General features: G+C 37.5%; 1 protein-coding gene across 2 annotated transcripts in view; it reads right to left on the reverse strand.

Moving 5' to 3' along the window:
• Positions 1-1,786: 1,786 nt before the first annotated feature.
• The window catches only part of LOC127428099 (egl nine homolog 1-like), a 38,334-nt gene continuing 26,554 nt past the window's right edge, over positions 1,787-13,566 (reverse strand). Inside the window, exons 2-5 of one of the 2 annotated variants that reach the window (XM_051676184.1) lie at positions 10,321-10,440; positions 5,218-5,354; positions 5,023-5,090; positions 1,787-2,518 (exon numbers count right to left, since the gene is read on the reverse strand). In XM_051676184.1, coding sequence (XP_051532144.1) covers positions 2,463-2,518; positions 5,023-5,090; positions 5,218-5,354; positions 10,321-10,440 — 381 coding nt within the window. In that variant the 3' untranslated portion in view covers positions 1,787-2,462. The remainder of the gene's footprint in view (positions 2,519-5,022; positions 5,091-5,217; positions 5,355-10,320; positions 10,441-13,566) is intronic. The other variant, XM_051676185.1, reaches the window with a different exon arrangement.

Consider the following 13,566-nt stretch of genomic DNA (forward strand, 5'->3'; position numbering starts at 1 on the left):
ATGTCAATAAGACATTCAGCAGATGTCTTTGAGACATTCAAATTTTAGAATGTTTCCAAATCTGATCTTTTTTAGATGTTCAACAGATGTTAATTAGACATTTTCCAGATGAAACACTCTTAAACAGACATCTTGGAGATGTACGTGTGCTATCAGAGGGTTATTTCAAAGGCCAGCAAATGAAAGGGCTTATGGTAATTGTTGTTAACACAATCCCTGCTCCCCCTCAGTCGAATTAAAGTCCTCAATCAACAGAGTTGCGTCAGAGTGTCTGGCTGACCTTTAGGCCTTTCTCTTTATGTTTGGATGTCTCTCAACAGAGTCTGGTGCAAAGCTGTCGTTTGTGGAGAAAATAATGCAAATCATATGTACGTTTTTACCCTTGCACTTCGCCCTAAAAAGATTGCACAAACAAGAAGAATCTCTTGTTTTCAAATTGTCATCCTCTAAAAAGCATCTTGAAAATTATCAAAAGGAAGTTATGCACTGACTGGGGTACAAAACTTTTTTTTATGATAACATTTGAAGTAACTGAAATCTCAGTATTATCTATAAATCTCAGACTGTCCACCCAGCATGTGTGAGGCAGAGTAATTAATGCCCTAATTTTCACTTTAGGTGCTTTTCATCAATTTCTATATATATATATATATATATATGTATCAGGAGAAATATTGATAACATGAACATTCCAGGTTCAATGCATTTGAGCTCAATCGACAGCATTTGTAGCATAATGCTGATTACCACAAAAATAAATTTGGACTTTTTCCTCTTTGTTACAAAAATTTGTGTTAAAGTGAGACACTTACAATGGACGTCAATGGGGCCAGTCCGTAAACGTTTCAACAGTATAGCCACAAGACGTAAATAATGCGTGTTAACATGATTTTAGTGTGATAAAATCACTTACTAACCGCATCTATGTAAAGTTATATCCAAGTTTACAACCATAATGATTTAACGCTATAAAAAACGACAATTTAAACAACTTTACAGCTCAAATAATACATGAGTTTTAACAGAATTAATGTAAGTGCTTTTATACAATTATAAGCTTCACATTTCTGCCTTTAAACCCTCCAAAAATTGGCCCCATTCACTTCCATTGTAAGTGCCTCACTGGAACACAGATTTGTGCTTCTTTTTTTCTTTTCTTTTTTTTTTTAAGAAAAGGAGATAAGAAGGGGCCTGGGTAGCTCAGTGAGTAAAGACGCTGACTACCAGACCTAGAGTCGCGAGTTCGAATCCACGGCGTGCTGAGTGACTCCAGCCAGGTCTCCTAAGCAACCAAATTGGCCCGGTTGCTAGGGAGGGTAGAGTCACATGGGGTAACCTCCTCATGGTCACTATAATGTGGTTCTCGCTCTCGGTGGGGCGTTTGTGCGTATATGCCACAGAGAATAGCGTGAAGCCACCACACGCACTATGTCTCCGTGTTAACGCGCTCAACAAGCCACGTGATAAGATGCGCGGACTGACGGTTTCAGACGCGGAGGCAACCAAGGTTCGTCCTCCGCCACCCGGATTGAGGCGAGTCACTACGCCACCACAAGGACTTAGTGTGCATTGGGAATTGGGTGTTCCAAATTGGGAAGAAAAGGGGAGAAAAATCCAAAAAAAAAAAGAAAAAGAGATAAGAGTTGAAATTATTTTTGTGGTAGGCCCAATCAACTTTATGCCACAAATACTGTTGACTGAGCTTAACTTGAATTGAACCCTGAATATTCCTGTAACAGCCATAAGATGGCGTTAATAACACACTGCTAAACAAGCTGCATTGGAGAAAAAAATTTTTTTATTTAAAACTCAGAGCTGTTAGACAGACATGAGACAACAGAGACATAACGTCTGCAACAACAGACATATTTGCTGATTACTGGCAAACACAATCCAGCAACACACCTGGTTACTAAGCAACAGGTGCAAGCCATGATAAAGACGCATGTTCCATGTAGCTCCAATTAGGAGAGCCTGGGAAACTGCATTACGAACCATACAAAAACACAAATCCAATATTTAACAGTGACTCTTTGGCAGAATAGTACATACAGTACATTCCAGAGTGTTTTTTGTATGTAGCTTGTGGCACTGCCAGTCAAAACTGTACCTTTACTATTAAATGTGCAAAGACGAAGCTGATGGGAACGTGGTGGAAAAACTGTAAGGTTTGGGGTCAATGCTTAAAATAACCACACACCCTTAATCTTAGTATTCTGTCCATCCTATGCTCATATAAGCCAGCATGTTCCATAAAGTAAACACAAAGCATGTTAAGGTATGTCTGTCTTCACAGCACATCTCTATAACATTCAGAGTCCCTTACAGATGATGGCCGGAGAGGTGAATAAGAAAGTCGATTAATGACTCTCTTTCCCCCTCTCCTCGTCCCTTTCTCAGCAGCTGGCAGCAGCCCTCTGGAGGTCCACCATGTCCACTTCTTTTCATTAATCCCTCGTTCACTAGCTGGGCTCAGACGGCTTGTTTAGCTCCACTTTCACGCCCCGTTCACCTGCACCTAAGAGAGAGAAATGTCAGAGATTTTAGGCCTCCTTTTTGCTCTTTCTGTTAATAATCATTACTACACAGCTCTCTGGAATACTCGATTTTGATTGGGCAATTGCACCATCCATCGGTCTGGTATTTCTAGATAATGGCCGCACAGGGACAGTGATAAAGAGATAAATAAGCAGTCCACAAAATCAAAGTCATGTGGTGTAACCAACATGTCGGTAGCCTTTTTGATGTCGACCCCTTCAGACCCTCAAAACTTGAGTCAATATTTTAACCTTTTTATGAAAAGGCACATTTTGTTCACGCCATGTGGTGTAACCATGAGAGAACTTATTTATATTCTAGATTAAAAAAAATCTAAATATTTGTAAAACTTTTTTCTTTCTCTGAAAACAACACTTAATATCTTAATAAAGTCATTTTGCTTTTCAAGAAATTTTTTGCAGTGTAGACATGCACAAAGCAGAAAAATGCTAAAGCACAGATTGGCCATCTATAAATAGAGATTAGTGATGCACCGATACGGTACCTGGATCAGTATCGGCTCCAATACTGCCATTTTTAGACGGAACGCGTATCGGTCCGACGAGCCCGATCCAAATCCGATACTGTTAGTCAGTGTCGTTACTGTCAAGCTCAAAAACGGACATATAAAAAAACAAAAAAAACATAAATGCACCATTTAAGTAGTCCATATGACTCATGCATTTTATTCAAAGCCACTTGAAGTAATTCGATAGCTTTGCGTATCATAAAAGGAAATATACATTATGCGCAGCGCGTTAGTGAATGACGCGGCTCTGTTGACACACATACATTGCACGCGCAGGCTTATGGTGCGCTCGAGCTTTCAGAGTGACGTGCAATATGTGAGCGCCACACATGAACAAAATCTTAGATGTAGAAGCTCAATAGTTCGGTTCGCTTATAACATGCAATTAGAATAGCATGGAAGGAGCATTTCACCAGATTTAGAATAAGATGCAAATTAAACTACTGTGAATTAGCACAACAACAGACACTTACAGGACATCCTGAGGTGCTCCGACCATCAAAATAAAAGCCAGAGGGTTTTAAAGTTAAAGGTGCTAAAGGTGCATGACTGAAATATACTGTATATATTGCTCTTGTATTATAAAATTCTAAAAGTCAATAATAATAATAATTGAAGCTGCAAGCAGCAGTGTGGAGTCCTCCTCAAAACTGCAAACTATGTAAAAATTGACATGGTAGATGTCACATGTACGCAACATTTCATTAATTTGTTAGTAAACATTTCAAGAGTCTTCATATGAACCGGTGATTGAATCAAAGTATCGCTTTTATGACTAGCGGATTTGTAAAGCATTATTTTAGCGTTAGCGATAAATAATAGTAAACTGTAATTCTGTCATCTTATGACATATCAAGGTGAAATTTTGCACAGTACTTCAGAGTGATGTCATCTTGAAGCCTGTTGGGTTGGATAAAACATTAGTCAAAATGGCGTTAGATTTTTTGGACATATGGATATTGAGACAATGTGGACATTTACATAAATGCGCACCTTTCAGCCATTTAGTACTGTATTCATTTTTGCTAAATATCAAATTGAAAGACATGTATCCTACACATACATACTGAGTTTCAAGTCAATTGGAGCTATGGTTCAGGAGGAGTAGATTTTTGTAGTTTTGGACAAATTTGTATTGTACAGGAAAATCCATCATGGTGGACTTTATGGGTTCTAGAGGCTTTTTTGTTCCTCATGAGAAATGAGGCATATATACCAGGTTTCTGAAATATTGGGATTATGGGGTGGAAATGGCATCACTTTGAAAATGGACAAATTGGGGTGTGGCCTGTAGCGCCACCTATAGGCTCACATGGGCCATTTTTGGTGTGGTAGTTACTCGTGGCCTGTAGTATCAATGTGCCACATTTCAAAACTTTTTACCAAGGAGATCTTGAGTTATTGGGCAATTTAGAGCTACAGGAATAATAATAATAATAAGAAGAAGAATACTAACAAAAACAATAGGTTTCCTCCTACCGGAGGAATCCTAATAAATGTATTATTATAATCATTGTTTACAAATTACAACAATATTTAAGTTAACTGAGTTCCAAAAAAACTGTGAATGAAAAGTGGGCTGATATCTTAATAGGCTGTACAATTATATCGAAATAATGTGAAGTTAGAGGTTTGTGTTTCTTTAAATATAAAAGAGTAATCCCAATAAGTTCCACACAATGAGGCAAAGATATTCTAAACTGATTATGAAAACAACACCACTGGTATCGGATCGGGATCGGTATCGGCCGATACTGAAATTTCAGGTATCGGAATCGAAACGGAAGAGAAAAAGTGATATTGGTGCATCCCTAATGGAGAACATAAATATATAGACGTTACACCAAAATGAATAGATAACGCACATTTACAGCTGCCAGTTAAGAAGAAACATCGGTTCAGGATCAGCATAAGAGCTGGTCGAGTTTAGCGGATCATTGACCGCTTCATCTCACCTGTTAGATATTTCTCCTTAGCTCGGGCTCGCTCATCAGCGTCAAAATACCACACTGTTATGGCATACCTGCAAACAAATCAGGTTTATTTAACTCATATGTTCTTTTGTATACAAACACAAGCAGCTTACAGAATCATGTACGATCTCCGAGTCAATAGACCTGTGTAATGACAGTATGATGACCATTACAGACCTGGTAGCATAAGCTGGTTGGACCTCATGTGGGTTCCTTCTATCTGACCAAAACAACAGAAGCCTGTCAAACTTGGGCTCAATGTCTGCAAACTGAGCTGTTCCCTCTGGAAAGATCCGCAAAAGCCCACCATGTTCCTATGGAATGAGCAAACGAGGGGTCAACACTTTCATAATCCTTCATTAGGGTTCCCACTCTTTTCAATGCACAATTTTCCAGGACACCTTATGTGCCCAACAAGTGTAAAATGTAAGCAAAAAAAAAAAAAAAGAAAAAAAAAGAAGTGCGTCCATTTAAATCGAGCGTTTATTTTGACGTGTCAAAATGTGTGTTTTTAGTTTCTCATTTCCAAATAAGCAGTACGCTACATGGCCCACTGTGATTATTAACCCCTGTGAAGCTGTGATTTAATTAAATAGATACTTTGTCATCTCACAAACACAAGAGCGCACATGATGATCATGATGAGGTGTTTTCAGTATACTGTATGAGTGGCCGGCTTCACACGCTCAATTGTAAGCACACATCACTTTTATCATACAGTGTATTTACTCAGTTAAATCACATTTGCAGTTTAGTTATCACACTAGGACATATCGCAATTTTTATTTGATTAATTGTGTATTTAAACATTCATTTCTTTGGGTCAATAATATAACCAGAGTGCACATACATAGACTGCACACAAGGGGGAGCACAACGCACATTTTTGGAGTGATGGAATAAGGTGGCAAAGTGAGGTGAAATGGAGAGGTTTTTCGGACACTTTGATAATTAGAAGTCCACCTTGGGAACCATGGTTCCATATGCTATAACAATGGATTGCCTTGTCAAATCAACACATTTTTTTTTCCTGGTATAGTTGACATGTTGGAGAACAACACCAAAGTAGGATGTTTTAAAAAGAGTATAATGTCAAACTGAATAATAACTTAAAAGTTCATTTTTTTAGCGCTTTAGCTTTGGGTGTTTTGTCCGCAGTGTTGTCACATAAGACTCTCGGAGCTTGAAAGGTTTTCTAAAAATGTATACCATGCAACTGAGGTTCCTTGCAGTTTATTTTAAGCGCTCTATGCTCTTACGTTTGGGTATGCGACTTTAGCCGAAATCTTCAAAATGCCTTTAGGGTGTAAGGGGTTAACAAAACAGCAACATTGGAACCAAAAAAATCGTATTTTGTGCTATATCAATACTTAAACGATTTCATTGGAGCAGAGAATGTTTGTGACGGATTTGTTTATGACAGATAACCGTTGACGTTGTTTCACAATGTGAAGCCACTGGCATTGACCAAACGATTTGAATGTGTGCATATGACTCATATGACGAGTGCTGATCATTGCCATGTTTTTGCACATGTAACAAAAACCTTGTTAGCAACACAGTCAAACAGTTCTTTTATACTATAATATTTTCCAGGACATTTAGGTATTTTTCTAATTTTCCATGGCTTTTCCATGACTGGAAAACTGCATTGCAAAATCCCATTTTTATTATTTTTCAGGTTTTCCAGGATGCATGGGAACCCTGATTACAAAACGTTTTTTGGTTTGTTGGTGGTTAAAATTAGGATTGAGTTTCAGCTTCTAAACAATTCATGCTGTGTGAAAACAGCTATGTCTGAGACTGCAGGCAGACTGTAAGAACCTGAGAACCTGAATTCCAGCCTTGCTGAAGCACCCTCAGATCATCACCGATCTTCCACCTGGTCATCTAATGGTTAGACGGAGACCTGGAGAAGCCTACAAGCCACAGTGTCTCGCACCCACTGTGAAATTTGGTGGAGGATCGGTGATGATCTGGGTCTTTGTGAAGGATGCATGAATCAAGCCACGTATAAGGTTATCCTGGAAGAAAACTTGCTTCCTTCTGCTCTGACAATGTTCCCCAATTCTGAGGATTGTTTTTGTTTCCAGCAGCACAATGCTCCATGCCACACAGCCAGGTCAATCAAGGTGTGGATAGAGGAGCACCGGATCAAGAAAACTTGCTTCCTTCTGCTTGGGATGGTATTGCACAGGTGATGAGCGGTGTCCGGTTTCCTCTAGACATGATGCTTGGAATCGAGGCCAAACAGTTCAATCTTCGTTTCATCAGACCAGAGAATCTTGTTTCTCACAGTCTGAGAGTCCTTTAGGTGCTTATACACACACACACACACACACACACACACATATACATATATATATATTTATATATATATATATATATATGATGAAATCATAAAGGAGGGAAACCAGGGCAACTTCTATATTTTAATATAATACAGTTTGATATAATGCAATGTTTAATTTTGGCCCACGACCCTCCCTTAGCCCTTCGTAGGAAAAAGTTTGGGTACCTCTGATCTATAGCCAAACAACATCTTTCTTTCTCTGCTGCTAACATTCCTATACTGTATCCTTCCTGTGCGTTTGGCCAACTTTTTTCCCCATTTACTTCATGTAAGAGAGATGGGTGAACATCTGATCATCACGCTGGCTAGTTTCCACAGCCGGTCGGAATGTTCTAGAGCAGGAGAGACACCGCTGTGAACCGTCTCTCTGACACAGAGCTGATCTTATATCTGGCAAGTGAGAGCAGCAGTGGTGGAAAGTGTCAGTCTCTTGGCACGTCAAACAAAAGAAAATACAAAACTATTTGGATACTTATGCCAGACTTAAAGTATTCATTACATTGCATTAGAAACAAAATATTAAGAGCCGTCTTTATTTTTTTCTGACCATTTGTCTGAGGTCACACAGGTGTTTCAACATCAACATATTCCACTAACAGTTGACAACCACATAGTGTCCAGATACTGTCTTCACTTCACAAATTACTTTTTAAGAAATACATTTTATGCTTGGAAAGTGTGCTTGTGCTATCTTTAAAATAAATGCAGCTTGGTTTGATATTGTGTTACATTTTTAAGTGTGGCACACTTTTGTTGCCACTGTACAACATTGTCGAATGTTCAACATCGTTCAACAACAGAGCCAATCCATTCCTTACTGCAAATACACACGTCAAAATAAAAGCTAGATGCATGAAATTAAAGAAATTGCAAGAGAAATATATTACAACTGTACAGTAAAATGTAATATTCACTGTAGTATTATTAATAATAATAATAATAAAAATTAAGCAACATATCACAAGCAAGAGTCCTGTTGTAATGAATAAAAGTTTGTTAAAAATGCAGTAGTATGTTGAAAAGTAATTGTTCTATTTTCACTTGTTGAAAGTTAAAAAAATATATATATATTTTTTTTTCACTTTTTAAAAGAATTCATTTGATTAGACACTATTTTGATAATGAATTTTTATTAAACTTTAAAACATGGAATTCTGAAAAAAAAAATAATAATTGGAAAACAGGGTTTGGGCAAAAATAAAAACAGATTTCAAAAACACTTTTGAGGATATTCCGGGTTCAATATAAACTCAATCGACAGCATCTGTGGCATAATGCTGATTACCACAAAAAAAAAATTTCTTCTTTTAAAAAAGCAAAAATCGAGGTTATAGTGAGACACTTACAATAGAAGTCAATGGGGCCAATTTTTGAACATTAAAATACTCACTGTTTCAAAAGTACAGCCATAAGACGTAAACAATTAACATGATTTTACTGTGATAAAATCACTTACTAACCACATCTGTGTAAAGTTATAGCCAATTTTACAACTTCGTTGCCATGACGATGTAATATCAGCAAACCCTAAAACCTTAAAATTACTATAAAACGACAAATTAAACAATTTTACAGCTCAAATAATACATGAGTTTTAACAGAAGAATTAATGTAAGTGCTTTTATACAATTATAAGCTTCACATTTCTGCTTTTAAACCCTCCAAATATTGGCCCCATTGACTTCCATTGTAAGTGCCTCACTGGAACCTCAATTCGTGCTTTTTATTCAAGAAAAGGAGGGGCGAGTCGAAATGAATTTTTATGGTAATCAACATTATGCCACGAATGCTGTCAAATGAGGTTAACTTGTACTGAACCCGGAATATTCCTTTAAAATTCCTTTGGAATTCCTTAAACTTAATTGAGAAACACTTGAAGGAAACATGCATTTCTTTTCATTTATTATTCACAGTGAAATGTAATTTTAAATCGGCTAAAGGAGCGTGTTCAATAGTACATTACCATATTAGTATATTTTTGCTGTTGTAATGAAATTGGTATTGAGAACCATGAAATTTCTCTGGGATCGGTACCGACTACTAATGAGTTACATTTTTCTGGAACGTTTCTATTGTATTCTAATGGTAGGGAGAGGCTGCACTACAAATAATAATGATATTATAATCATTACATTATCTTTATCCATCAATTAAAGATGTTTAAAATGAAAGTGATATGCTAGTTCTAGTTCATGCCTCTTAAATGCTTTTCTTTCATCACTATATGTGCCTTCATATTTCATGCACCTTTTTCACAAAGATATTAAACAAGTGAATTTATTTTACATTTAAACTACGCTGGCAACATCACGTGCGGTGCACTTTGTTTTGTTTGTGTGCATGTTTCTTGCACACCAATGTTTTCCGAAATAAACAGAACTTGGAATTCTTTAACCAGATTGTCTTGCTTTCTAGTAAAGAAAATGTTATTTGAATCATGTTGCAGTTACCTTTTCAGTTTCACATGAATCGTCCTTAAGCTTGAGAAAAAATAAATAAAAAATAGCTATATTTATTTAATGTCACCTAGCCCTAATGATAATTTAGCAAGTGTGCGTGCACAATGAGTTGCATTAAAAATAAAACATGAAATATTTATTTCCAAACTTGCATTTATTTTTTAATTATTTGCAAACCCAAATTTATGCATGAAAAACGGACCCTTTGGGCTCAAAAGGACCTCTGCAGACCTCTGATAGCAGCACACGAACCGTCTCCCGTGTGGTCTATTGATTAAACATCCCAACAGCAAACTGTGAGCACCAAGCTGATTTTGAATTTCTATTGTATTGAATGTAAGTTCAGATGCAAGTTTGAACGGTCTACATCAGATAAGAAAAGCAAACAAACAGTGAAGAGCTTAAACAAATCTCACACAGCTTTACACACTGCACAACTTATTTCCAACTATTGGAAAAGATTCCCACCTTGGCATCCCAGTCTTTATTCAGGTAATATATGCATGTGACACATCTCCCATCTCCATTAGGGTTATCCACATGCCGTACATATCCTGTCCCGTTGCCAGGGTAACATGCCACCATTGCCTGGAAGGAAAAGCAGTAGGGGTTGTGATGACAAGAAGAAACGGTCCTAAAATCTCCACTTTTACTTTTAATAACATTTTCATACTTATGCTTTTACATGCTGTCATAAAATTGTGTCATCTCACAAATTCTGTCAAGACAAAGTCCAGGTCATACTTCACAGCCTGTCTTTAGGCCTTTACAGTATGCTGATTTTAATAAATGAATAAAAAACTGTCTCCGGACAGCATGATTTTCAGAACTATGTTACAGTAATGTGAATCACCATTAATAGCAGTGAGAATTGTCAACAAACTCAAAAGTTAAACATCCAGATGCATTACAGTAATAAGCAATGAGAGGGAGAATTGTCATGTAATTGTCATTAAAATAATGTCACAATGCAATTACTCACAATAAAACAGCCTTAATTTTCTTCATGCAAAAATCTTTCTTATTTGTACTGCATTTGGTTATCCGACGTGATCTCATGAGAATTCATATGTATTGGTTTGGTTCGAGCAAATTAACATTTTCACGCATTTGCATAGACATCAAAACGTACAATTTTGATGAATTGGTAGCATCTATAAAGTAATCATTTTACGTTTTAACACCTTTAAGTAATGTACAAATGTTTATGTATAATAACTGAATCGATTAATATTGATTTCAATGAATTAATCAGCTAATTTCATTGCTTTTATCTCATTCATTATTAGTTAAATGTTAAATGCCATCACATTTATTTAACGCAGTTAATGCATGTACCTAATTTGACATTAGAATGGTTTCATTCGGTTCGGTGTGATTTCTGCTGCCCTGTTTAACGTTTTTAAGGCTTATATCACTTTAAGCAAGACTAAACTTTCTAGGGCTTTACTGGTTGTTTAGATCAGTGTTACTATCAGAAATAATTAATAATTATTTCTGTAGTTATTAATTAATATTTAAATTAATCAATTGAATCTAACTCATTAAAACCTCATATGGGACTCCAGTAAATGTAGTGTGCTACGTTTAGGAGCAAGTTTGATTATTAGCAATAATTAATAATTATCAAAGATAGTTATTAATTATTAAAATCAATAGAACATTGATGAGAATCAATGTTAGCTTTTTTTAATCCTTTAAAATCAACACTTATCAAAGATAATCGTTAATTGTTAACATCGATGAAACATTAAAATTAACACTAGCTTATTGATCATTCAAATTCAATCAAAGATAATTATCAATTATCAAAAATCAATAGAATGTTAATAAGGATTAACATTGACGGGGCACCACCCTGGAATCAGGGACTAATAACTGAATATTAAAACAGTCTCAATATTAGATTGTTTTCTTAGGAAAATCGACATCCGAAGAATATCCCATTTTCGGGAAAAAAAACAATGAATGAAGGTTTGAATCCGAGCACTGACATCCCATCAGCATGACACAGGCATATGCAAAACAAACCAAAACACTTCTCTTTGTAATATAAACAAAGTTTATTTATGCAGTAATATCAATTAATAATTAATACAATGCAGTCAATAAACTTCCGACTTACAACTATAAACTAAACAGTGATATGATTAGATATGGAAATAAAATAATCCTAGAACACATAAGGTGTGTGTGTGACAGTGTGTGTGTGTGTGTGTGTGTCAGTGTGGTTAGTGAGAGAGAGAGAGAGAGAGAGAGAGAGAGAGAGAGAGAGAGAGAGAGAGATGATTAAGTGACAGCTTGAAAGCTGATTTCGCGATAGCTGGAGATAAAGCAGCCGTGTTCATCACTCAGAGACGCGGTTTTACGAGCGGGGCTCGTAAAAGTCCCGCGTTATTTGACTCTTTAATGGATAACTCAGTTTGCCGGTCTCACCCGCGATGGCGAAAATGCACAACAGTCCAATTTGGTTGGACCACAATACAGCAAAACAAATTTGTGATAATTAATACCCTGAGTATTAATAATGAGCGGACATGGCGGTCCGTAAACTGTACAAGCAAAAACCTTGAAACACAAGAATAACACACTATAATATTCTATCTCTGCCCAGACGTAACCTCTTACTTGAATCGCATGAGGACACAGGTAGAATGTGTTTTCCTCCGTCCTTTAACTTTGACCCGGTTCCTTGAGGCTCGGGTGATGACGGGAGGCCGTTTCCTCGCGCTGTCGGCGGGCGGTACGGCTGTTGATTGTCGGCGGGCGGTACGGCTGTTGATTCTCGGTGGGCTGGCGGAGAACTCAGAAATGTCGACTTGATTGAAGATGGAAGAGAAATCTTTAATCTCTTCACTTCTGTAGGCCAACGGATGAAGATGCGAATTGCTCGGCAGTCTCCTTCGGATCCGTTAGAGTGTTTGGTTGAACACAGAGTAATCTCAGCTCGTCCAGCGAGATGGAGATTGTATAGCTACAGTTTCAAGTCGGACATTACTTCCTTATGCCATGAGGTTGCACCGGAGAGCAGCAAAAAGCTACGTCCATATTCGGTGAACAAAGTCGCTGGAAGCAACTTTGGAAGCATTTCAGAATTATTTGAAGTCCTGATGATGTCATGTTTGAGGGACGTTCTGTTGTGTGCCTCATCCAATAGGAGTTGAGCGCTCGATCCTTTAGTGAGCAAGGCTTCATGGATCTGTAGTCTGTTTTGGACTCCCTTTGTTTGATTTTGGCGTGATTTTTATCAGTACAACATCTGACTTAGAAGGAGGGGGCTTGAGGAATGTTTTTATGACTGTTAGGCCTGCCTTTGTCTTCTATCTGAATACATGAGGCCCAACAACTTTAAAATGTTAAATGTTTGTTTGAATTAAAAATGACAGCGCTATTACGGAGTGCATCAGGACATGATTATCAGCGATTAATAACTTCAAATCCACTTTTAGTGGGGCCTGGGTGTCTACGCGAGTATTGACGCTGACTACCACCCCTGGACTCACGAGTTCGAAACCAGGGTGACTCCAGCCAGGTCTCCTAAGCAAACAAATTGGCCGGATGCTAGGGAGGGTAGAGTCACATGGGGTAACCTCCTCATGGTCGCGATTAGGGGTTCTCGCTCTCAATGGGGCGCGTGGTGAGTTGTGCGTGGATCGCGGAGAGTAGCATGAGCCTCCACATGCTGTGAGTCTCCACCAGGGGCGGACTGGCCAT

Source organism: Myxocyprinus asiaticus, chromosome 37 (genome assembly GCF_019703515.2).
Source record: "Myxocyprinus asiaticus isolate MX2 ecotype Aquarium Trade chromosome 37, UBuf_Myxa_2, whole genome shotgun sequence".
Classification (NCBI taxonomy): Eukaryota; Metazoa; Chordata; class Actinopteri; order Cypriniformes; family Catostomidae; genus Myxocyprinus; species Myxocyprinus asiaticus.